The sequence below is a fragment of the Epinephelus moara genome, chromosome 24 (assembly GCF_006386435.1).
Source record: "Epinephelus moara isolate mb chromosome 24, YSFRI_EMoa_1.0, whole genome shotgun sequence".
NCBI classification, from domain to species: Eukaryota; Metazoa; Chordata; class Actinopteri; order Perciformes; family Serranidae; genus Epinephelus; species Epinephelus moara.
The window spans coordinates 13,027,560-13,046,612 of record NC_065529.1 but is presented as its reverse complement, the minus strand read 5'-3'; the positions used below and the strand labels follow the sequence as shown (position 1 = coordinate 13,046,612).

The 19,053-nt window shown below is 40.5% G+C and overlaps 1 protein-coding gene across 4 annotated transcripts in view; it reads right to left on the bottom strand.

Moving 5' to 3' along the window:
- phactr3b (phosphatase and actin regulator 3b) overlaps nucleotides 1-19,053 on the bottom strand; it is a 66,908-nt gene that overhangs the window by 28,468 nt on the left and 19,387 nt on the right. For 2 of the 4 annotated variants that reach the window (XM_050038440.1, XM_050038437.1), the window contains exons 2-8: nucleotides 13,094-13,252; nucleotides 11,726-11,800; nucleotides 11,427-11,567; nucleotides 8,788-9,015; nucleotides 8,501-8,708; nucleotides 7,632-7,822; nucleotides 5,032-5,185 (exon numbers count right to left, since the gene is read on the bottom strand). In XM_050038440.1, coding sequence (XP_049894397.1) covers nucleotides 5,032-5,185; nucleotides 7,632-7,822; nucleotides 8,501-8,708; nucleotides 8,788-9,015; nucleotides 11,427-11,567; nucleotides 11,726-11,800; nucleotides 13,094-13,252 — 1,156 coding nt within the window. Of the gene's footprint in view, nucleotides 1-5,031; nucleotides 5,186-7,631; nucleotides 7,823-8,500; nucleotides 8,709-8,787; nucleotides 9,016-11,426; nucleotides 11,568-11,725; nucleotides 11,801-13,093; nucleotides 13,253-17,851; nucleotides 18,136-19,053 lie in introns of those variants that run through there. The other 2 variants (XM_050038439.1, XM_050038438.1) reach the window with 2 other exon arrangements.

Here is a 19,053-nt window from a genome sequence, read left to right as displayed (position 1 = left end):
ATGTCTTAAACTACAACCTGTCTGCCGTGCAGCACTATAAATTAAAAAAGACAAACACACTCATGCTGGATGACGGCATTTTATACTTTGCCATAAGGTACGAAAAACAAAGGTAAAAGGGAGGATACTGCTGCCATTTAACCCATCTCTCATCCAAGCATTTTGTGGATCCCTCTCCAACAACACACAACATCCTTACACCTGATGCTCCTCCAGAAAGACACATTAGATGACAATGCAAGCTACAGTCCTGCTCCTATTTCTTTGACTTTTAAGAGTGACTTCCCCTATAAGCAAATCTTGACTGAACTACCCAAACACAAGGCGAGCAGCTAATGGAAAGATTCATACTTTAATGCCACACATGCTGTACCACGTACTGCAGCCTGCTATGACAAAATGTGGGCTATTGGATTTGCTTTGCTAGGTTCTGTTAGCTGGTGCTAATATACTACAGACATAATGTCATAACTGCCTGCTTTTTGTTTTCAAAGTACAACCAACAAGGTATATCACTGCTTAACAGATATGGCAGGCACATAAGGAAACGGTGGCTTAGCTTCACACAACCAGGAGACACAAAGTAAAACTGGCATTCATTTGGACTTTCGGTGTCAGGCAACCTGGGAGTGTGAAAGCAGGGTCTACTTGATGGAGTGGCTAACAAGTAGGGTCTGGGAGCTGGAAAGATTTTGGCCATAAAAGCCCACATTTAGTGGCCTCTGGCACAGTCTAATGCCACTATCCAATACACTGATCTTAGTTACTGCATATTTTAATGACTATGCCGACCTGACTGTAAAGTGAAGTGAATTACTGAAAAGCTTCTTGTGCATTTTAACCTGCAGTCTTTAAATAGCTATTAATATTTAAAATCAAGTCTATTCCTGACTAATTAAGACTTTGTAATCAAGAATCACTAGACCTTATTTACTATTCTTTATCTATTTATTGACGCCTTCACTGTCAGGTTTATCAAGCCCAGAGCATGTGAGCAGAGCAGTAAGAATTTCTCATTTGTTTATGAGTGGGATGGAGTGGGAGATAAGGGGATGCTTCCAACTTTAAAAAAAAATAAATAAAAAATCTGCTCTGCGCTCCATCCAAAATCCTTCTGCTTCACTCACATGCTCTGATAAAGACATGCCAAAAATGGTTAACTGTGGTTAATGTATTGTTTTACTAGAAACATAAATGCATGCTTATTCAACGAAAATAAACAAGGCTACGTTAAGGGGGGAACTTGTTTTTTTTATCCTACTTTTTATCAATGCAATGTATTGGTTTTAAAATATTTATAAAAATAAATCTATGCCAAAAATAACTAAACATGTCAATCACTTGACTAAAATCATATGATTCCATATCCAGCATAACTTCCAGTCATCTTCATTTTCACCACTATTGTTCATTCATTAAGCCCATAATTGTCTGTGCGGTGTATGTGGAAAAGCACTTTCAGTGGACTTGTAAATGCTAAGAGCACAATCATCAAGTTGCTGCCACCAGTGTTTTTCAAAGTAGCTCATCAAATGGATGGATGTCCTCTGTCTGTGCAATCAATGCAACTGAAAAAGTGACTGTCATTAATTATTTTGCTATCATTTGTCAAACACTGAAGACGATTCTCCGCTCTCTACTCCGCAGGACACAACCTCTCAGCTGAGTGAGTGCTCACACATTCATATCAAGCATATGGGTGCGGGACTGATACAAGCACACATCTCTGTCATCATGTTCGCATTGCTTTGAAGTGAAGGCAAGTGGTCGTAAAATATAAAATTTCAACTTATTATCAAAACTGTTTTATTAGAATAAAAATGTATTTCAATAAAGTAGCCTGCTGGACTCAAGCAAGTAGTCTCCTTTAAGCTCTGTTTTGGTCTCCACCAACTCCTGAGAGAAATAGATGGCTTTTGCGGCTAAATGCTCCAGTATCACCAGCTACCCGCTAAGTGTGTCTGTGCATCATCTGGTGCCTGGCAGGTCATGTACAGTTTTTAAGATTTTAAGTGCCTTTTCAATGAAAACAGCTTCCTGCTGTGACAGGAGCGGTGAGACTGAAGAAAAACAGCAAAGTCTTTGGCTGTAAAATGAAAACAATGAGCGTAAAGATGCTGAAATGCTACATAGAGCAGAGAGGAAGTGCAGAGCTGGGTGATGATTCTCTGTGTCTTTACAGAGCATTCAGTTCAATCATTGCAATAAGACGTGTTGGCAATGATGTTTGGTATCAAACAGTGTTTAGTCAGAGGCATCATTACAGTACAACCCACGACCAAGTGTGGTGACGTGCTTGTGCCAGATTTATGGTGCACTATTGTGTATGTAAATGAAGCAATTACAGTGTCTTTATGACGGTCTCATGGCGTAAATTGTCCCGTAAACAGATGTTACCAATGTGATGGCTTCTGCCCAATGTCTTCTCTAACCAGCTGAATTCAGTCAAAAGGCCTGCCGACTATTTTGAGCTGTCGTTTAAGGTAATGATGCATTTGAAAATGCTAATTACAAGTTTGCGGTTTGTTTGCCACTCACTGAGAAGAATAGCTTCTGTTTCAACCCAAATTGGCAGCTGAAAGCAGGTCACCCTCAAATTAAAGCACTCGGCAGCATTCAGCACACAGTGAAGTGTGAACATTGCGCTAACAGGCCATTATCACAGCTGCCTGTTTTAACACAGGTATGAAAAACAACTAAATGTGTTAATAGTCTACAGAGGGGAAAGTGCAAACAGCTACAAAAGCAGCTTGTGAATCTAAAAAGTCAATTAACTGTCAAGAGAGCTGCTGTTACACTGTCAAGCACCCAAAATTGACATACATATCAGGAGGCAGCCATACTGTTTGAGAAAACTCATATGGTACATGCAGCAATAATACAAACCTTCCTCCTCCCACCCTGAGCATTGGGTAAGCCTACCAGCACACCCTGCCACTCTATTATTCACAAAAAAACAAACCTGATTTGACTGTTAATCCTATTAAAGTCACCATAACAACAGCCTATGGCCTTTTACATAACACGACAAATACGATTATATTCTCTGTCGCATTCCTCCTCTGCCTTTCAGAAAATCCTGTTCTACACTCAAAAATCTGTCCACTTGACCCAGAAACGCTATGTCCAAGGGAAAGAGAGACACAACTTTTGTTGTGACTATTTAAACCGTATTATTTTCTGCAGTTCACCACATATTATTTGAGACGGTTGTGAAAACATGATTGCATTTTAGACAACATGCATCAAAATGTTAGAGAGAAAGCAACATGTCATGCGTGGAGAGTTTAAAGATGATATGATGAACTGTGAGAGACAGGTGGATGTAGAATCCATACAATGCAATGATAGGAAATTAGTAGTAAAGACCAAGAGATGTTTTGTTGCCTTTTCTTATCCTCACATAGCTTGCCATCATTGCCACTGCTTACCGTAACGTAGTGCACTATACTGTGATTGATAGGTGTGCTAATATTAAGCCTGCATAAACATACTGTAATACATTTCATCAGCACCTCGAGCATTAAAGAGGCCCTGTGGAGTTTTCTCGTAAACAGACAAAATGTTCTTTGTTTTTTTACGCTCATTGTCAGTCACTAAAACGCACTGTGTGTATCCTCGAGGTCTCACATGTCGACTGCATTTCCACCCACGAGTCATTTGAAAGGCAGATTTTTCTTTTGTTTGAAACATGCATTGTTTACATCCAAGTTTACTGGCATCTCCTTTCCTGCCTCTGCTGGTAGGATTTAGGGGGATATATTGGCAGAAATGGAATATAATAGGATAAGTATGTTTTATTTAGTGAATAATCACCTGAAAAAAGGAATCGTGTTTTCTTTACCTTAGAATAAACTTTGTATCTACATAGGGAGCAGGTCCTCATCCAAGGAGATCGCCACATTGCACTGCCATGTTTCTACAGTAGCCCAGAATGGCCAAACCAAACCCTGGCTCTATATATGCATTTTTGCGTCAAACCCCTCCACAATGACAGCATGGAAAAACCTGCTTTGTGTTGTGAGCACACATTAGCAGACGCTAGGCTAGCAGCCCACCTGTGACGTGCAGCACGGCGTCAGAGAATCACTGATTTGTAACATTAAACTGTATTTTTATTGATTTTAATGACCTGGTCTGTTTGTTTTGCAGAGCAGGAGAACTCTGCAGATATTCGGCTCCCAAAACCTCTTGAACAATGAACACTGAAGGAACTCTAAACCTGAGTAATTTCAGATGGTTCCAGTCTGGAATCCTCACTGCTAGATGCCACTAATTCCCCCTAAATCTCACACACCGTTCTTTTATTGGTGGGACTGTAGACAAGAACTGCACTTGATTCTTCTAGATGTAACAACTTCTTGGATATTATTTCCAAACTACGACCAGGATGCTCACTTTTTATTTCTTTGACTGTGTGTAAAAGTGATGTTTCAGGTGCTCTGAACTGCACTGTAATTGAGCAGAGGCCATGAATAATATGTTTTGTCATAACTGCAGATGAGCTGTATTAAAGAACAAACGTCTTGAAGTGCCGAAAGTACCACCCCACCAAATTCATCGCGTCTTCACAGTGAGCCAGGTTTGGTACCAATATCAAAACCCTCTAGAAACACACACTTTAACTGCAGATGCTGCACAGAAGCATTACATATGTGGATGGTTGTCAAAAATAGCACCATAACACCAGCTCTGCCTATGTGCTGCTGACCTCTGTATAAAATGGTCAGTAAACTGAGTTTGAGTGGGTTCACGCTCCACTGCATCTCTGCACATCAAAATAGACTTTAAATTGATATTCCAAAACTTCTTTTAGCTTTGTAGTGAGCGTCTAGAATGAAAGCCTTTGTGAAATGTTGAGGAATGAGCACTTGTTAGGGGATGGTGGAGGGGATGACAGACAAGCAGCCCAAGTGTAGACAGAAGTGATGTTGAGTGATGAAACAGACATACATGGTGCAGAGGAGGGTGGGGGGGCTGATGGGGGGGAGCTGATGGCAGGCTGATCTGGGTCCGCACAGAGCGACTCACTTGGCCAGCTTCATCTCTATCTGCTGGCGGATTTCCTGCCGCTCCTGGTCGCTGCGGACGGGGAAGATGTTGCGATCCTCCAGCTCCTGCTTACTGGGTCGGTTCCGAAGCTTCACAGCCAGCAGCTCCTTCCTCATTCTGCGCGGGAGGGTCCCTGTTGTTTGAGCACATATTAAGGTCAGGAACGACACAGTGGTTTTCCAGCTAAACCAGCTGAACTGATGCTAATCTCTGAACAGTGCGCTTTTGTGCTTATTCATAAGACTCAAGCTAACACCTTATTAATTAAATACATGTCTGCATACTTGGTTCAAAATGTTAAAGTATGCACTTAGTGTTGTATTGGTAGCTGACTTATATAATGCATTTAATGTTATTTAAGTAAACAAAATGTTCACTCCCTTGGAACTTTTTATGTGATTTGTAAAAGTCTGAATCATGAATGAATTAAACAATTCTGTTTAAGAAATGTGTTATTGATAAACAGTAAAAATGATATTAACATAAAAATCAATACATACTACTAGTAATATGTATATCTAAGATATAAATGTATGTAAATATGTAAATACCTCCAACGTACGAGATAATACCTCCTATGCAGAAGATCATTTTATTGGCTACTTTGAGAGTGAGAATGACGTGCAGAATGAAGAGCTAAGTGCACGATAAGCTGAAAGTTTAGCCACATGCAGCATAAGCAAAAGGTTTGCCTTCTCAGTTGATTAAGTATAAATGTCCACTGTAAAATATAATGGAAATGTGCAGTGGTGCCGACACCATTCTATTTTATACACACAAGAACCACCTGTCCAAAAGGTCTAAGTTCACAAGCACATATACACAGCCTACTCAGCGAGCAGGTGAGTGAGCAAGAGAAGAGAGACTGATTCAGGTTTTGTTACTATAATATTACCGATACAACACCACTATAACACTCTCATTAGCCTGTCGCATTTCAAATTCCAGCCCACAGGTGGGCTTTTGCAGTGCAGTGTGTCCCGCAACATCAGCACTAGTAGGCCTTTTTTCCTCCATTGATTCAGCGTATTGAATCAACAGTGGCACTGTGGCGCCTGTTGGTGAACGACATCACTCCGACTGACAGTTCAGCTCAGTGCATGAGAAGAGAAACAGAAGTGAGGAATGTAAACAATCAACTAAAGTCAAGAGGGAGTGAAGTTGAAACAAACTTGTTATATGAGGTAAGATTATTTTTCTTCAGCCATTGTGCCGCTTAGTGGAAAGGTTTCATGATGGTTTGTGTTGTTGTTCACTGGCACATGGTAAGTATGCTCTGTTCTTTCAACATTGGATTGTGTTGGTAATGTGCTAACTGGCTAACTAGCGTCAAGACGGTCTTCCGGTTTCCCATTTTGAATGACAATTACAGACGAGCGCCGTCTGCTGGTATGCAGAGGGTATGTCCTCTCACGCAGGCGCAGAACATTCATGCTTGTTGGGCGTCAGTTTGTTGTGTCTTGGCCTTTAGAATCATTCCAACATAGGAGATAAAATCCTGTATGTCAAAGATAATATCTTGTACGAAGGAGATAAATTTAGGTTTTGGCCAAGATTGCCCACAAAATTATTTTTTTCACCCTACCTCTCAGGGCTTAAAGTTTACTGGGGGTGTTCCTTATGACTAATTTTCCTTATGTTTAAATGGAAGTTGAAACTTAGACTCATCAACTAGTCTTAAAGTAAGAAAACATTCAGAAAACAGTCAAAACTGAGAACACTTTACAAGGTTTACTGTTGTCCAAAACACATTATGGCCATTATCCAACACAACTCACCAAATAAATGTTACCAAGTAACATTTATTGAAATCATATTTTTTTATGACAATAATTCTTTAAACGTTTCCATTGGGTAAATGCAATAGCACAAAAAATAACTTTAATAACAGGTTTAACCGACTAGTATTCCTGGTGCTTGATGTAAAAATAAAGTCGACTAATTGTGCACATCCTCATATACTACTTAAGTCAGTATATGGTGGGGCCAGCAGTCACAGCCTTGAATCCCAGTACACAGGTTTAGACATTGCAATATAATAAATCGTTAGCATAACTGATAAATGGTTTAAGGTCCTAAGATTGCAAAAAAATTCTATTAAGCTAAAGTTCTTTAAATTCAGAGACTTTCAGACCTACTTTCCTTTTTCTGCTGCCATCTCCTTCACCACACATTACCCATATCACAGATATTTGCATCACATCACTGTCATGCTGGTGGCGTGTGCGTCTGTCAGGTCCACCATAACTTTATAGCCATTTTCATATTTTTATCCCCCCGGGGTCACAGACATGTTAACTGCAGACAGCTTTGCACCAATGACCCACATGACTGGCCAAGAATTAGGCCACCAGAGCAGATGTTGACAGGCAGCTGAAATTTAACACCAGTAAGTCTGCTATTCGTCATCTCTGTAAATCTCGCTGTCATGCCTCCCACTGTAAACAAAAACATCAGCAGAGATTATGCTGCTTCAATATCCACTGACAGGGTGCCCAGATTTTGTTGGCTTTGTATATTAAGCGTCAGATCATGGCCGAGCAAATAGTACACAGCAAGTCTACCGTCAGCAGACCTACCAGAGATGACAGACTCGTTCCAGCTGTCCTGGTCACTCAAGTATTCGTCCAGACGCCAGTTCTCTTTGTTCTCATCGGACTCCTTCTTGCTCTCCGATTCCCCGGCAGGCTCCCTCTCTGTGCTGGATGTGCGGGACAGACGACCATCCAGCCGGCGTTTCAGAGAGGAGCGCGCCTCCTTCGTCTGGAAACTGAGCTCACACATCACAAGACCAACCTGTCAATCACAACTTTATTGTTCCATGTCATGAAATATTAAAGATGTATCAATGTGGGTTTTGGAGATGGAATATTATATACTGCAAACAGGATATTTTAAAGGTATACTATGCAGGACATGCCCATAAACATCCAAAATAGGAGAAAATGAAAAAATACTCTTTGCTGTGTTTTCTACATACCACCATCCAACCATCGTTGCATCCTTTATTTAATTGTTCACCTGTTTAGTTCTGTTTTATACTGTCTTCTCAATAGTTTACACCATCTTCATCTTTATTGTAAATCTCTGTCTGACTCTATAGCATCTCTTTTGTCTGTTTGTATGTCCCTGCACATGACTTCATTTGTTCTGTTATGACCATATTACAAACACAAAAAAATTATACAGAACAAAAGAACAAGAACAAAAAAGAAGAGGGAACAAAAGAAAATACAGGCAGTGGGCCGAGTCTCTGCAAAAAATGAGTCATGATTATTAATGTATTTGCTTTTCATTTTGTAAGAATAAAAGTCTGCAAAGGTATCCTGTATCGTAGATTTAATGTGTGAACACCTACAAAATAAAAACTAAACAAATAAATTAAAGGCAACATAGTATTTCAAATAAACGTATTAGAAATGCTGCACATATTGCACCAAAGTCTGACCTGTCCTGTCTATGTTTGGTGGCCAGGGCACGGTGCAGTTCCTCAATGATGCAGCTAGGGGGCAGCTGTGAGTGTAGCGCCCCAAGGTGGGGGGACCCAGTCGGGGTGGAGATCCTGCCTCTCAACAGGGAGCCATGAGGGTCTTTGGGAAGAGTGAAGTTCCTGGGTAAGGTGGCTGGGGACTTCTTTACTGGCACTGAAGGAGCACCTGGGAAGGAAAATCATCAGCGTGAGACACTGCTGCAACACAGCGGGGCTTTGCATGAGGCCTTTCCTTGTAAACTCACAGTCTAGGCTGCCCAGTCTGGTGAGCAGTTTGACTGGCAGGTTAGGTGGAGGAGAGGTGCTGGCTCGTCCAGGCTGGGCCGATGTGGCCTCCTGTTTGCCTTCGTCAGCCTCCACCTTCCCCTTTGGCTGCTCGTCACTGGGGTCGCTCAGTGAGGTGCTTTCATCTTCTCCATCTTCACTCTGATTGGGATCTCCCACCATCTTTGAATCTTCAGTCAAATCTTGCACTGAAATGAAAAGTCAGCTATGGTGATGCAAAGGTTTGGAAGACTCTGTCTCCACCTAGTGGACCATCAGGCACAGTGTTTTAGAGAGACGCTGCACCAGGAAAGAATTCATGTAACGGTTTAGTTTAGTTTGTTTTTTTCAACCAGAATCGGCAATTTTATCTCAAATGATCATTACATCAGCTTAAATCACCAGCAGGAACCAGAACAAATGAAAGTATTCCATCTTGTTTTGCAATAATTAAATTAAAATCAAAGACAAATTAGACAACTAAATGTTCAAAGGGGAAATCAGTTGGTTTTTCATGGACTGCCTGAAAAATAATAGCAGATTCCCCGACAAGAAAAATATGTCTTCTAAAATATAAAGCATCAATTGAAGTAACATATGTACAAGCTGTGCTCCATCTGCACCTTTGCCTTTTCTTTGCATTTACACACTTTGCCGTTTTACCTGACATTTTTATTGTACTTATTTTAATAATTTTCCCCTTTTCAAACAAAGAAAAGATTCCTTTGGTTGTGTTTGGTTTACATACATACAAAAGATAATGTACATAATAAAATAACAATACATACAATAGTAGAAATGACAAAACTAGCACTAGATATGGTCACTGACAGGAAATCAACACAAAAACATAGAGTTTTTTTTCCTTTCTGCAAAATGCATGATAGAAGTTAGCTCTCTGTGAGCTGTGGCGCTACACTACCTTTAACCATGCACCACAGGATAAGTCAAGTCCATTATATAGAGTGCGCTTTCATACCTGTGGTTTGGTTCTTTTGGTGCAGACCAAGGGAAAAAATGACACTGTTGCGTTTTGGTTCTGGTATGGTTCCTGTTCACAGTGACTTTTTACAAACAAACCAAGGGGAGTAAATATGAACTTATAGTGCCTGACAGGTAACTTGTTGACTGGACAGTTTTGACCACCGTCATCCTGCATCATTAAAACCCATGTGGGAAATTATATTCTGGTGACCGACAGAAGTTTAGCAGCACTTTAATGCTTCTGATGCAAGTTTATGTTCTTTGGTGTCATGAAGAGCTCTTGAAGAAATAACTGATTATAAGATTATTAGTATTATTACACTGCAAATCGTCCACACCTTTTATACAGAACAATTATAAGATTGCAAACAGATTTCATGATCAGCAGATGATTTATTAGTTGTTTAGCTTTTGACATTGTGCTAAAAAATCAAATATCGGCTAACATAAAATCCTGTGATTGGTTCATTTTCTTTCACGCCACAAACAGACTGCACCAGAGACCGGCTGCAAGTGGACCAAGACCTATCTTTTCAGGCAAGTCTTGGTTCAATTGTTTGGTGGACACCAGGGTTTGATTGACAGCTTTCACACTAGCAATACAAAAACATATATCATAAATCATCCCGTCTTTTATCAAAAAGGACGGGGTGCTGTGAAACGAGTTTTATCAACCTTTCTCCCATACTGTCCTGCCTGACTGGATTTCGGACTCTCCCGGGTCTGCGCGACGTCATTATAAACAAACAATTTCATTGGCCCAGCTGTGTAGTTCCGCCGGCGAATTCTGCGGGGGTCAAAGTCTGGGCGGAAACTTTTTTCACCGCTCGAAAGTTCCGCCCTGGTGTGCAAACTTCCATAAGAACCCATGAAATCAACTTTTATATTTATCTGCGAGAATAATCTGTGTGGATATTCGCCCTCAGTGAGAATGCACTTTACCTGGGCAAACGGACCTGAGTTCATTTTAACTGAACCAAACAGGTTAGATGTTAAAGCGGTGCTGGGTTTGAATATAGCGGCTATTCCTGTGTGGAGTTTGTATGTTTCCCACACGTCTGACTGGGTTTCCCTCCACAGCTCAAAAACATGCATTTAAGGTTCACTTGTAACTGCTGTGAACATGAGTTTTAAAGGTTGTCTGTCAGTTATAAGCCAACTGAAACAGGAGTTTTGAGGCCAATAATGATACAGATATCAATATTTACTATCAACTGACTTTTTTCTGACCATCAGACCATCTTGATATGGATCCCTTAGACTTTTTTTTCCTTAAATTGTGAACAAGATACATTCTAAGCGGAGCATTTAATGGTACTGGGCAGTTACTACACAGTTGGATTTTCAGGGCTTTTTCATTAAAAATTGTTACGAAACAAGGTTGAGCAGAGTTTTGAACCAAAACAATTACGTTGCGGTCCATAATACCACATTTATCACTTTTAGTCATTTGATCTATTGTTTATATATAAATATTGATTAAAGCAGCTTTAAGTAAACAGTTACCCTTTTCTACTTCTTTGCACATGTAACTACCAAATGCAGCTTTAACCCTTAAACATAAAAAGCATTAAGTACTGCTGTGCTTTGCATATTTTCTGAACATGCAGTCTCAGACTACAGTACTGTACTCTACCTGTTGAGGCTTCTAAATCACTGCCCAGGTCTTCATTGGTGCTGGCCAGAGGTGCCACGGGCTCCTCGTCTCTGTCCTCACCATCAGAGTGAGTGGGTGTATCTGGATCTTCACCATTACCACCACAAGCAAGATCTGACTCTGCACACAAAGCACAGAGGAAGAGGACAGAACTGAGTCCGCAGAGCAGTTGGGCATCATGTGGCTAAACAAGTGAACCGTGATCAGCCTGGAGTCATGTGTGTGCATGTGTGTGTGTGTGTGTGTGTGTGTGTGTGTGTTCATCTCTCATTTTGCACCTGTCTCCGTCTCCCCGGGGTTCCTCCTGACGAGGTCATCTCTCTTCTGTCGTACAGCTGCCTTCTTCTCCCCTGCTAAAAAAACAAACATACAAACATTAATGAAACTGGTCCACTGATTGCACAGACAATGAAAACATGTGAACCAGCCTGAGTCTATTTGCAAATACAGCCTCTGTCTTCCTATTCCCAACAGAGTGTGGATACTGGACTCGAGCCTGAACAGACCCAACGGGATGGGCCGGGCTCAGACAATTATTTACAAATAGTGTTCGGGTTTGGCCGATGACAAATCTACTGTCAGTGTGGGGCTACTTCTTGTCCAGTGCTTGAGTTTGTTATGTGCATGACAACACACAAACGCAACACACAGGCGATGCAGGCGATAACCATTTATATAAGTAAACATTAGCTAGCTAACAATGGAGAACATCATAATAATCAAACTTAGTAATCACCTCATGTTACCCGAAGCTCGGCATACTTGCTCAGGGCATTCTGGTCTTTCAAGCTAGCAGAAGCAGCAGCGAACGTTACGTATGCATTGCTCAAAGAACCATCTAACAGAGGAGGACAGCCCTGAAGCCATCAGCAGTGGATACTGTCATCATCCTCCACCATATCCCAACATAAATCATGATGGTTGGATTATGTTAATAGTTTAGTTAACATGTTTGAGAATACTTTGTGGAAATGAATACTGTAGTAAGACTCAAATTTTATTATTCATACCTCCTGATGACATTGCGTAATGTGTGTATGTGACGTGTGCCTTTTAACAGTCATTTACAAGGTGCCACATGTGTAATCATGGTTTACAGCCAAGCTGCAATCATGGTAACGACAATACCTTTACATTAACTGTGTCAGGCTCGGGTTGGCCTCAGACACAAAAGAACAGACTGCGTGTCAGGCTCGGGTACAGGTCGGTTACTACTGTCTTCAGGCTTGAGTCGAGTTTTGACATAAATATGCAGGCTGAGCAATACTCTCAATTCCTAAAGCAGCCATCATTCACCACCACTGCCCAGCTGGCACTGGACGTCAATATGACATCAGAAACACGTTGGACTCTTGACGTGACAGACGTTTAATTTTAGTTGGAATTAAAATTGGGGTGTTAGGGTTAGAGTTAGATTTTCATGTTGTGTGGATGTTAACATCATGTTCTGCAGATGTTGGATTTCGGTTATTTAACAACACAACTTAAAACCAACAAATATCATCTGTCGTAAGTATTCTACATCAAATCGAGAATGAATAATTTTGGTCACCTGACATCACAATGTAAATTCAACCAAACATCAAGGTCTAATGATGTTGGTGGCCACCTGGGTGATGGAAGCACGAGTCTTACGTCACACTCACCTGCCGAGGGCTTCAGCTTCTCGTTTTTCTTTTTCCTCCATTTCCATGGCTTGAAGATGCGTCCCAGGCTGGCCAGCTTGCTGTTGCGGCGGACGGGAGGCGTACGAACCCCTGAGACCAGGCAACCTGAATGTAGCGCCCTCTGCTGGTCCATCACATCTGCAACACAAAACAAACCGCTTTAACATAGGCTGCGGGCAACAAAATCCATCCTGAAAACACAACTACACCGATGAGAGCTCCGACATGGTGAGGACTAAGGGATTTCTTAAATCACTTCTAACACAAGCAGCTGAATACTACTGACACCCCCCCATCATCGTGTGAGAGTAGCAAATGTGGGTCACTGGCTGTAAATGCCTTATTGATTCCAGTCTGATTTCTGAGGAGAAGCGAGCAGTGGGGGAGAAGACAGAGAATTACATTGTTTGTGTGTGACTCACATGGTTTCAGGGCAGCCAGACCTTCGTGGCCCCAAACACACAGACAATAGAGCACTTTTAACAGACACACAGAGAATAAATAAAATCAGCCTCAGCACAACTGCCTTTTCTAAGGTCAATGCAGACATCGGCAGCGTGCAGTTCCCACTGATTTTACACTGTTTCAAGCTGCGTCCTTTTCTACAGCCCAGTTTGACATCACGCAGCAGTGACAGAATAGTACAAATCTCACATGCTGCTGCTGACAGTTTGCTATTTTTTCAGAGCATCCCGCTACGTCTCCACGTCTTGATTGTTTGTTTTTGTTGTTTTATATTCCTTAATATTTTTAGGGTACTGACAAGACTTTATTCCCATGTCTTGGAAAGCCTGTTTTCAGGGTGCCTTGTATTTGTCTTTCACATAATGCTTAATATTTGAAGTGTTATATGAATTATTTACACATACAAACAACCGTTATCTATTACCTGCACTATGTTTTGTGAGTGTTGGAACAAAAAGTCCAATGTAGTGCTACACTTTTGTTAATTATCACTTAATCAGCAGATTCTTTTCTCGATTCATTGATTGATTGTTTGGTCTATAAAATGTCAGATGACTTCCCAGAACCCAAGTTTGAATATTTGGTGATCCAAAACTTAAATATACTCAGTCTACTATCACTGAAGACTCACAAAACCAAAATATGAATGAATTAATTAATTTGTCCATTGACTTATCAATTAATCAACTAATTGTTTCAGCTCTATGTTTATCAGCTGACAAATAATAGAGATCCATTACATTGTAAATGGAATATCTCGATAGTCATTCAAAAAAAGCTACTTGACGACATCACCTTGGACTGTGGGGAATTTTCTTTTAGTGCTTCTCGTATTTTACAGACTAATCAATGTTTTCACTTTGCATCTATGGATGGAAACGGTCTCAAATATGATCTTAAAGATGAATACACACATACATATGTATATATTAATATATATGTATCAATGTTTTTTACTTTGCATCTATGATTTTGGACCGTTATTAACATACTGATCAAAATCATACTATCATTACATCCCTACTAACTGTGGATCAATCTGCTGTTTTTTTTCTTTATTAATTAATTAACCTTTTTGTCCATAAAATGAACAGTGACAAGTCACCCAGAGCTGAAGGTGACATATTCGAACGGCTTCTTTTGTCTAAAACTAAAAGATATATTGAGTTTACTATAATTAATGAGAAAGAAAGAAAGAAAGAAAGAAAGAAAAAACCCTATTAATTACCCTTAATCACATTAACAATTACTTGACTAATAGTGCAGAAGCTTGATTTCTCTCCATCGAGACAGACTTTCAATCAATGGCTATTCCTCCTAGCTGGTACTCTGACTTATGTTAAGTCTGCAGGCTGAGCTGTAGAGGAAGGATGACAATGACAGACACACAGGCATGCAGAGAAGCACAGAGGCTGACTCCTGCATCGAGTGGCAGAGAGACAGAGAGACACAGAGAGAGGTTCCTTGGAGAAAGGACAGAAATAGTCACTCCTACACAGTCTGGCTCCGACAACAAGCTAACACCTCAGGGAGCCTACAGCTGAGTCGTGGGCTGCACAGGGATCGCTCCGTGAACGCTTTCATTTTCTGCGTCTAAATCCACAACATCTGCTCATTTATACCCCTCAAGAAATGAATTACATACACTTATTACCAGCCCCAGACACATGAGGGCAAAAGGAAGTGTGCTGTGATTTACGCTGAGATATTTCACAGGTGAAGATGGATTTGGCAGGGATATGGAGGTGACGGTGCAGGCATGTGGAAGGTGGCCAACTCAACAGCAACCCAAGCAAAAGTGCAAAACATATTTACAATGTGACATTTCAAGAAAAGGTCAAAATCTAACTGATATCAAAAAATGTTCTGCAGTTCTACAAAATGATGCAGGGAGCAGCCGAGGACATATATTTTCAGGAACCAAGTGGCAACCTTCCGCGCTGAAAAATGAAGCCAATGCAGAATTACTAAAAAAGTGTCAGCCAATCACTTAAATATGGTCACTTCTGGCTCCAAAAAGCCAAGCTGGCAATAGCTGAAATGCTGAACTCGAGGCTTCAAAACCAATGGGTGACTAATGGTAGCCAAGTCTATTAATTTTAAAGTCACAAACATCCAGCACAGATACAAGCCATCATGTCAGCATTATGTTCAACATCAAAATGTTCACAAGGTAGGTAGGGCTGCAACTGACGGTTGTTTTCATTATCAGTTACACTGCCAATTACTGTATCAATCGGGCCAGATGGGTGCCAGGTAGCCTAACGACCATTTTCTAATTCACAATGAAAAGAAACTGATTTAAACTTGGAATATTTTTTGTACTCTGAATATAAATAAGGAACCACAGTGTAAAAAAAAGCATGAAAATATAGCTTGTTTATAAAAACAGTGCCAGAGAAGGGTCCCCTGGTCCCCCTGACAGATGCATGAGCTAATTATTTACTTATTAATTATTGATGTTGGTTAATTAACTGGTAGAGGTGGGGAAGAAAATGATACAACATAGTGTTGCAATATTCTGTGTGGCAATATTGTATCAATACACAGAAGCCAAGTATTATTCTTTATTGCAAAAATTATTAATATGGCAAATACAAGTCTTTTAGATTAATTAAGAATATTGATTTTTCAGATAAATTTTGCTGAAAAAAATGAAGTGAGAAACTTTATCTTTAAAACTTCATCTCATTAAAAACATATTTACAAAATTAATTTATTTGCAGTTGAAAACAGTACCAAAAAAATCACAATATATCAAGATATACGGTATCACAAAACTTAGCATATGACAAAATGTCAATCAAAGTGTCATAATAATATCGTATTGTGGGGCCTCTGGTGATTTTCACCCCGAGAAATTGGCTCCTGGCCTCCGGTCATTTTGCAGAAGTGGCCCCCAGTCAAAGCAAGTTAAATATCACTGATATAATCAATAAAATAGTGAAAAATGTCCTTCATAATTTCCTATAGCCCTAAAGAGATATTCAAATGCCTCTTTTTTTGTCTGATAACACTCTAAAACCCAAAAGTATTCAGGTTACTATCAAACAAGAAAAATAAAAGCAGCAAATCCTCACACTGAAGAGGCTAAAACCATTTTTACTTGCTTTGTTTTTCTAAGCCAGCAAGTTAGAAACTCAGCTCCAGTTGTTTCATCTGCCTACAGAAAATACATCTTTTTTTCACCAACCACTTCCACTGCCTTTACACAACTGAACCGACTTGTGACTGATGCTCAAGAGATAAGACTACAAACATACAGACTCTGCTAACAACCCAAGGCCAATCATTACTGACTGATCCATGAACAGCAGATGTATTGACGCCTCGGCTTTCACTGACACTCAGAGCTGCTTGACCGTCAACAATGAGAAGCAGGTCAGTCGCCCAAGTCATGTGTGCACGCCTAGGATGACGGATTCAGGTCAAGCTTGTAGTAACAGTAGCAGCGCACCCAGGGTCAGGCTGCCGTTGCCATGGTTACCACGCTGGATGCTGCAGAAAAGGCCCTCGGAGGCAGAGAACCACCACAGCATGAGGAATAGGGAGTTGCTGGGTGGATGGGAACGCTGTTGCCACACAGAGAGATGGAGAGCTGCAGCCAATCGCGGCCCGGCGTGTAACGATGCATAATGTAAGTCAGGGAGCCACTGTATTTTTAATTTGTGAGTTGTGCTGAAATATTAATTCAGGTGTTAGGGTTTGAGTGAACATTAACATGTTTGTCAATGCGAGTGCAGGAAGAAGGAACATTCATTGTTAAAGTCAGACAGTAGGCCTTCAGTGGAGTGGACTACTACAGATGATGAGCCAGCTGAGGGAGCCAAACACAGAGCTCCTGGAGATGTCACAACATCCTCATCACTCACATTTCTTCACTTGCTGGAGTTTAATATTTCTGTGTGGTTTTTGTAATAAATAGTTTATATCACTAAGAAAAACTCAAGAAAAACACAGTGTCCATTATAAATGTTATCACAGTGATATCACCATTAAAAAAGAAATATTAGTCAAGTATTCTTCACTACAAACTCGCTGCTGAATGCCACAAGTCACAGTGGGAATATTGTGTTGATATCACAGGAGGAAATGGCCCCACTAAGTGCCATTTGGTCATAAAGTCAAACACTACGAGTCCCAGTGGGCACATTACACGAACATTATTATGTTTAGGGTAAACACATGGGAGGCTTCGCCGCTAATTGACTGTAAACCAGCGCAATATTGAGCCAAAAACAAATGCTTCAGAATAAGACAGAAGTTACATACATATCATAAGATACACAGCGACAGTGTCCTCCTGCAGCTCCCGGTGTCACATCATACAGCCTGTTCCCCGCGGAGCCGACGGGCTGACCGGAGAGCGGGTGGTTTCACAGCCGCCGTGGGTTTAAAAAAACAAAACAAAGAGACGAATGAAAATACTCTAAGAAAAACTCCCTCGTTCAAAAAGGTGTAAAATGCCAGTTTATCGGAGGCTGGAGCAGTCCGAGGGAGCGGAAACACAGTGTGGGCGGCAGGGTGACATCTGCGGCTAGCTGCTAGTGTTGATGTGCCATGTGGACCCCGCCCCTCTGGACGGGAGGAGGAGGGCAAATAAACTGGCACACACTTATCTGCCTACTGCAAAACATAGTGTTACAGTAGACTACGCACGCACACACACACACACCCACCCACACACACACACACACACACAGATGCAAAATGCAGCCCTACAATAAGTAATTTCTGTAACTACTTGGTAGTGCCACTGAATTACATACAGAGAGCTGTTTCTAATATTTAGCCTCCCATCCCTAACCTAAAATTGGGTGGAAAAAAAACATTAAAATCACCTGTTAGTGTAATGCAATACAATTTAGGACTTCAGCTTATTTTGTCAATTATTTGATTATTCTTTGGTCGATGAAAGAAAATACATGCCCATCACAATCACTAAAGCAAAAGGTGCTATCTTTAAATTGTTGAATTTATCCAACAAACTCCAAGTGATATGCAATTTACTATAGATTATATTATTATTTTTTTATTTATTTATTTTTGTAGATTGACTCAATGATTAGTGGGCTAATTGTTACATCTTAAAAGCAAACAAACCACAAACTGCAGCGTACAAAATGAGCCTGCAGTTGTACTGACACTAATAAACTGGCCACTGATACTTGCAAATTAAAATCGACAGAATTTCTAATAATAATAATAATAATAATAATATTTCAGGGGAGAGTTATGCAGGAAGTAAACTGAGTAAAAGGAAAAAGAACCCCAACAATAAAGACCAATAACAGCACTGAAACAGATGAGCAATGTTGGCAGCTTACTGCCCTCCAGACCACACTAATGCAAATGACACAGGATCTAATGCTGCGTCCTGGCTTATAGGGGAGTTTATAAGCCCACTTAAAAACATATCTCCAAATCAGCATATGTGCATATATTCTTTACAGTATATGACAGTCTAGCTTCTA